Source organism: Scomber japonicus, chromosome 11 (genome assembly GCF_027409825.1).
Source record: "Scomber japonicus isolate fScoJap1 chromosome 11, fScoJap1.pri, whole genome shotgun sequence".
NCBI lineage: Eukaryota > Metazoa > Chordata > Actinopteri > Scombriformes > Scombridae > Scomber > Scomber japonicus.
This window is the reverse complement of record NC_070588.1, coordinates 948,209-955,708: the sequence shown is the minus strand read 5'-3', so window position 1 is coordinate 955,708 and position 7,500 is coordinate 948,209. Positions and strand designations below refer to the sequence as shown.

The following is a 7,500-nucleotide window of genomic DNA, read 5'->3' as shown; positions in this document are numbered from 1 at the left end:
CTCCATATTATTAACCCAGCGTGTGTGTGTGTGTGTGTGTGTGTGTGTGTGTGTGTGTGTGTGTGTGTGTGTGTGTGTGTGTGTGTGTGTGTGTGTGTGTGTGTGCATGTTACATAATGATTTTCCACAGAGGTTTTTCTCCATATAAGCTGCTGCCTGATCTCTGCTGTCACTCATCAAACTGTTTCTGAAGGCTTTTTTCTTAATGACCTCTCAGCAAGATAATAATTATAATAATAGTAAAACCAGTTTCTTTCTTGCTCCATCGTCTCTGTAAAATGCCACAAACACAGTCTTCAATATTTGCAAATTACATATAAAATAATAATGATGTTTGCCATAAAGGAGCGTTCCAGATGAGCTGCTTCCCTTTCTGATCCTGTTAAATAAGCCAGATATCTGTTCATTAAGCTCCAGCTCTGATCAGACTTCCATCCGTCCTCTCGGCTTTTATTAGCAAAGACATGAAGGCCACTGGTGCATGTGATCAGTTTTCCTGTTTCTGCAAGTTTCTGTGTTTTTCTTCTTGTCAGTAAATCTCATGTTTGGATCCAAACCAAAGTCAGTGAACTGATCTACTAAGTCTGGACTTTTAGTTACTTCAGATAAAACTGAAGGATTCAGAAGATTCAGGAAATGAATGCAAGTCAGTGAAATGTCCTCTCTAGTGATGGAAACAGGACTGTGTGTGTGTATCAGAGAGTGGAAATGTGTTGAAATGCACTTTAAAGGATCAGTCAAAATAAAGGTTTTCTGTAGTCCGGTGATCTTTGAGGATGAACCTTGAACCCGTAACGTGCCGTTCCTCACCTTCTCAGGTCAGCCCCCTCCAGAAGTGGTTTGGCTTCATGACGGCCAGGAGGTGACCGAGTCAGAGGACTTCCTGCTCCTCAGGGAGGAGAACCGCTGCACGCTGCTGATCCAGGAGGTTTTCCCAGAAGACACCGGGACGTACAGCTGCCAGGCCCGAAACCAGAGTGGAGAGGACCGCACTGAGGCCCGGCTCACCGTGGAGGGTAACACCGCTGTTCACTGGGTTTGATCATTCACCGGCTCACCGTGGAGGGTAACCACGCTGTTCACTGGGTTTGATCACTCACATAAACCACCTGTGAGCAGACTGGCAGCTGACCTGTGTTGACCTTTGACCCAGATAGCTGCATTCAGACAACAACCAACCATTATTCTGCTCGTGAACTCTGATATCTTTAACTCAGCACACGATTTAAGAAAGCTGTGTTTGTGTTTTCCTTTCTTATCTCCGTCCTCTTGTATCTGGTGTTTGACCCGAACCCTGCCCACGAGTAACTATTCATTTAAAATATATGAGGTCTGCTGCTGTTCTTTCACTTCATTACAGTGTTTTCCTTTCTGTTTAAAGGTTATTCAAAGTTATATCAGTTCATCCTCTGAGGATCATGAATGTCTGAATTCATGTGCCATTATTTAGTCGTTGAGATATTTCATTGCATACATAAAAAGTTGACCTGTAGGTGGCGCTACAGAAAATGCAGAGGATAACCAAAGTCAGCAGGATTCATCCTCTGAGGATCATGAATGTCTGAACCAAATGTTATAGCAGTCCATTATTCAGTTGTTGAGATATTTCAGTCTGGATGAATGGACCGAGCCACATCTGGAAACACTGATGACTTAAAACAAGTCAATGAATGAAAATATAGACGAAGCATAATTGGGACGTGCATTTAAAGACAAAGCTGCTACTTCCCATTTTTCTACAATTATGATTTAAACAAATTCCAAACAACAAAATAAGAACAAGAAACCACAAAAATCAAACAGCAAACCAACAGTAATGATCAATAGATGTGTTAAATGAATGGAATATCAAAGACAAGCAACCACCTCCAAACCCCCCCATCAATAAGTCATTAAGTATAAAAATATAAAATCAGCCGTCACATTTGAGTCGAGGTGAAAAATCTTCTCTCAAGGTCTACTTACTAGTTTTTCCCAAAGCTTTCAGCCACAGGACCCTTTGTTATTTCCACTGTAGTTGTTTAGTCGTGGCTGTTGTCATGGTAACGGCTGTGGTTGCGTTGTCGTGGCAGAGCCCCAGGATGGCGTCCAGCCCTGGTTCATCACCAAACCCAAACCGGTGAGCGCCGCCGCGGGTCAACACGTCCTCCTGTCCTGCGCCATCGCTGGTGACCCGTTCCCCCAGTACAGCTGGACCAGACCCCTGACCCACGGAGGAGACCGGAGCCGACCTCTGACCTCCGGAGGAGACTACGAACTGCTGCAGAAAGAGGACGTCATCTCACTGCTGATCAGGTAGTTCACACGTTCATCACAGTGTTTGTCAAAGATCACAGAACCAATCTTAGTGACTAAATCCTTCTTCTTCTTCTTCTTCTTCTTCTTCTTCTTCTTCAGGAGAGTTAAAAAGCACCATGCAGGAGATTACCTGGTCAGCCTGAGGTAAGTGGAAGAAGTGCTCAAATGTTTTACTGAAGTGGAAATATTAACTTAATGTTAACAACTTGTCAAAAGACTAAAAGGTTGGAAACCACTGGTTAAGAGGAAGGAGAGGAGAGAGAGGATGGAGAGAGAGGAAGGAGAGGAGAGAGAGGAAGGAGAGGAGAGGAGAGAGGAAGGAGAGGAGAGAGAGGAAGGAGAGAGAGGAAGGAGAGGAGAGAGAGGAAGGAGAGGATAGAGAGGAAGGAGAGAAAGGAAGGAGAGGAGGAGAGAGGAGAGAGAGGAAGGATAGGAGAGAGAGGAAGGAGAGGAGAGAGAAGCACATTGAAGGTCCAGGACTGGAATCATCCGGACGTCTCCAGGCCCAGATTACCTGTGAGACCAGAAAGCACAGACAACTCCGGGGAAGAAGTTTAGCTTATTGATGCATTAATAGAACATGAATGTTAATGGATATAGATGGATGGAGAGAGAGAGGGAGGGAGGAGAGGAGAGGATAGATGGATGGATAGAGAGAGAGAGGGAGGAGGAGAGAGGAGCCCAGTGCATCATGGGAGTCCCCCGGTAGTCTAAGCCTATAGCAGCATAAACTAGGAGCTGGAACCGGCCTGAACTACAGCTGTCAAATAAATGTAGTGGAGTAGAAAGTAGCATCACATGGAAATACTACAGTAAAGTACTAGTACCTCTAACTGTACTACAGTAAAGTACTAGTACCTCAAACTGTACTACAGTAAAGTACAAGTACCTCTAACTGTACTACAGTAAAGTACTAGTACCTCTAACTGTACTACAGTAAAGTACAAGTACCTCTAACTGTACTACAGTAAAGTACTAGTACCTCAAACTGTACTACAGTAAAGTACAAGTACCTCTAACTGTACTACAGTAAAGTACTAGTACCTCAAACTGTACTACAGTAAAGTACAAGTACCTCTAACTGTACTACAGTAAAGTACTAGTACCTCAAACTGTACTACAGTAAAGTACTAGTACCTCTAACTGTACTACAGTAAAGTACTAGTACCTCTAACTGTACTATAATACTGAGTAAATGTATTTAGCTACTTTCCACCACTGATAATCATTATATTTATTATATGATGTTTAGTCACATATATGGAAACACTTTAAACAGAAGCAGATATTTTATGGGCTGTAACATGATGACATAATCCTCTATGATGTTCAGTGTGTAGAGGAAGTTAGGATTAATGTCACAGAGCAAACATTACCCCTCCCCCACCCATGAATCCATCCATAATCTATTCATAATCTATCCATCAACCTCTCGTAGTCTCATCAGATTTATACAATATTTCCCTTCATCAGTGCAACGGTACAAATATTGTCATATAAAGAGTCATTAGTCAGATGTTAGAGATTATTGGTATATTAATATCTATAAATGTATATCCTGTAAATATGTTCATTATATGTCTCTTGGACCTTCAGGACTTCACGGATGTAGAAAGCTCAAATTTAAATGTTAAATATTTGCTAATTAATATAAAATTACAGGAACCTGGAAACTAAAGTGTTACCCTGAAATTCATACGACACAAATAATATTTAGGTACCAGAGAGGGTTGAGTACTGCTACCTGGTTTTCCTCTCATAGTGTGCAGTGAAGAGTTTCTGAAAGGTTTTGTCTTGTTTGTGAATGAGGAACGAGGTCGGGGAGTGCAGCGCTGTGGCCAGTCTGTCCATCTGTGACGGAGGAGGAGAGACGGACGGGACGAGAGGACGAGCAGAAGACGAAAGGTCAGTCTGTGACCCTTCGGAGGGCCCCACCCCTAGGTTGGGAACCACTGGACTAAACTAGCTAACTGTATATAAAGTAGTATAAACTAGCTAACTGTATATAAAGTAGTGTAAACTAGCTAACTGTATATAAAGTAGTATAAACTAGCTAACCGTATATAAAGTAGTATAAACTAGCTAACTGTATATAAAGTAGTATAAACTAGCTAACTGTATATAAAGTAGTATAAACTAGCTAACCGTATATAAAGTAGTATAAACTAGCTAACTGTATATACAGTAGTATAAACTAGCTAACTGTATATAAAGTAGTGTAAACTAGCTAACTGTATATAAAGTAGTATAAACTAGCTAACTGTATATAAAGTAGTGTAAACTAGCTAACTGTATATAAAGTAGTATAAACTAGCTAACTGTATATAAAGTAGTATAAACTAGCTAACTGTATATAAAGTAGTATAAACTAGCTAACTGTATATAAAGTAGTATAAACTAGCTAACTGTATATAAAGTAGTGTAATACTGCAGTACTTTTACTGTAATACTGCATACTACATCACTATAATACTGCAGTACTTTTACTGTAATACTGCATACTACATCACTATAATACTGCAGTACTTTTACTGTAATACTGCATACTACATCACTATAATACTGCAGTACTTTTACTGTAATACTGCATACTACATCACTATAATACTGCAGTACTTTTACTGTAATACTGCATACTACATCACTCATAATACTGCAGTACTTTTACTGTAATACTGCATACTACATCACTATAATACTGCAGTACTTTTACTGTAATACTGCATACTACATCACTATAATACTATATGTTGATATGTCAATGATTAATAAAAACAAACTCCATCTGGAATCCTTAGAGACAAAAATGTCCCATTGAAACCTTTTAACTACATTTTTTACCCCCCGGTCAGAGTGCGGTGTGTGTATGTGTGTGTGTATGTGTGTGCAGATACAAATACACACTTTATATTAACATGCAGGTTTCCATTTATAGCATTATGTCTAAATCTCTCTCTCACACAGACACACACACACACACACACACACACACACACACACACACACACACACACCTTCAAAGCTCAAAAACGTATAAAGTAAATGTGTGTGTGTGTGTGCGTGTGTGTGTGTGTGTGTGTGTGTGTGTGTGTGTGTGTGTGTGAGAGAGAGAGAGAGAGATTTAGACATAATGCTATAAATGCAGACTTGTAAGACCATATAAAGTATTTAATTGTATCTGCACATGCACACATTTACACACACACACTCACACACACTTTTTTCCCCTAATACACATAAATTACACACTCTGACACCCACACCAACACATCCAGGTCATCCTGGTCTGCTGCGCTTCATAATCCAGAAGGAGCAGGACTGGGGAATTGTCCCATAGGTAAAATACTGCTAAATGATATCTGGTGGAAAACAATTAGAGCTACCACCATGAAGCCCTGGCTCCCTAACCCAGCCCAGAACACAGGAATGTATGAAAGAGTCTAAAATGTAGTTATAATGGGTTTAATGGGACGTTTCTGTCCCTGAGGATTCATTATAGACCTATTATATGTGATGGATTCAAATAAAGAAAATATATATTAAAAAGAATATCCTTGGAGAATTTGATCCCATAAGCCCCCCCCCTCCACCCCCCCACCCCAGACCCCCAACCTCTGCATTTATCCCTCCGTTCCCACTCATCCATCCATCCATCCATCCATCCATCCATCCATCCATCCATCCATCCATCCGTCCTATATCCAGAAATTCCCTAAAGCTTCTCTAATCCATCCATGTTAGCAGAACCAATCAGAGCCAGCATTTCCTGCACACACACACACACACACACACACACACACACACACACACACACACACACACACTGTTTACACTCCCTCGGTCCAAAAAAAAAAAAAACCCTCAAACAGCAGAAAACAAACTTTATATAAATATATAATGAGTTTATTTCCTGTCATGTTTTTTTCATCAGGTTGATTTATAAATGTTAAAATGTGTGAGTATAAACCACGCAGGCTTCCCTCCCTCCCTTTTCTTTCTCATCCCTCCATCCTTCCACTCTTTTATTATTCCACACTGACTCTGAACTACTGGGGATAAAAGTGACAGAAAGGAAGGACGGCGTTCCCAGTCAGAGACAGTAACTGGGAGGACTGGGGATTAACTGGACTCAGAGGAAGGAGGAGTGTGTCCTCAGAGTCCAGTTTCACTTGTGTTTACATCTGTGTGTGTGTGTGTGTGTGTGTGTGTGTGTGTGTGTGTGTGTGTGTGTGTGTGTGTGTGTGTGTGTGTGTGTGTGTGTGTCTGTGTTCAGTCTGTTCTGGGTGTATGCCCGTATAAGGGCAGTCGAGTCACTCGTGATGTAACATGAACATTTTGGGTCGGGGTCCGCCCCCCCGCCCCCCCCCCCACCCCAGCTGTAAGGGGGCGGAGCCTTCATCTTGTTCCATGGGGGCTTTAACCCAGCTCTGTTTATTCTCTCTCTCTCCATCTGTCTCTGTGCTCGTTCTTCCAGCCCTGCAGCAGCAGCAGCAGCAGCAGCAACAGCAGAAGGAGGAGGAGGAGGAGGAGGAGCAGCTGGTGGGACAGCGGTACAGAGAGGAGGAGGAGGAGGAGGAGGAGGAAGAGGAGGCGTGGAGCGGAGAAGCAGCAGCAGCAGTGTCAGTCGTCAGTGGCAGGAGGCCAACCAGGAGCAGAAGGATCGAGCAGGAGCTTCCAACCCGCAACTCCTGCACCTGCAGAGGGAGAAGAAGAAGAAGGAGAGCGAGCAGGAGTCTCCTCAGGGCCTCCTCAAGCGCTGCGTGGAAACCAGGGAGCGAGGCGAACAGGAGCTGCGACAGAGGGAGGCGCAGCAGCTCGACTTCCGCTCGCTGCTGGGACGCCGAGCCGGCGACGCCAAAGACAAGCCGGGAGAGGAGCCGAGGGAGGCCGGCCTCGCCGCCACCGAACCACACATGGATTTTAAGGCCAACCTGAAGGGTGTCAAACCCAAGATCGAGGACGATCGTAAGCTGAGCGCTCCGCAGCAGGTGGACTTCCGCTCCGTGCTGGGGAAGAAAGGAGGCGCCGCCGGCAACAAAGCTGCCGAGGCGTCCGTGAAGAACGACACCGACTTCCGCTCCGTCCTCGCCAACAAGAAGAAGCCGACGAGCCCAGAGAAGAACGGGCAGAGTGACAAAGTGAACAACTGTGTGGATGGAGGGATTAATGAGAAGAAGAGCGTCGGAGGAGTAGGAGTAGTAG

At 43.4% G+C, this 7,500-nt stretch overlaps 1 protein-coding gene across 1 annotated transcript in view; it reads left to right on the top strand.

Annotated features, from left to right (window-relative positions):
- The window catches only part of mylka (myosin, light chain kinase a), an 80,884-nt gene that overhangs the window by 41,560 nt on the left and 31,824 nt on the right, over nucleotides 1-7,500 (top strand). The window contains exons 15-19 of the mRNA XM_053329074.1: nucleotides 819-1,016; nucleotides 2,073-2,295; nucleotides 2,398-2,442; nucleotides 4,108-4,203; nucleotides 6,818-7,500. The exon at nucleotides 6,818-7,500 is cut by the window's right edge and continues 23 nt beyond it. Coding sequence (XP_053185049.1) covers nucleotides 819-1,016; nucleotides 2,073-2,295; nucleotides 2,398-2,442; nucleotides 4,108-4,203; nucleotides 6,818-7,500 — 1,245 coding nt within the window. The remainder of the gene's footprint in view (nucleotides 1-818; nucleotides 1,017-2,072; nucleotides 2,296-2,397; nucleotides 2,443-4,107; nucleotides 4,204-6,817) is intronic.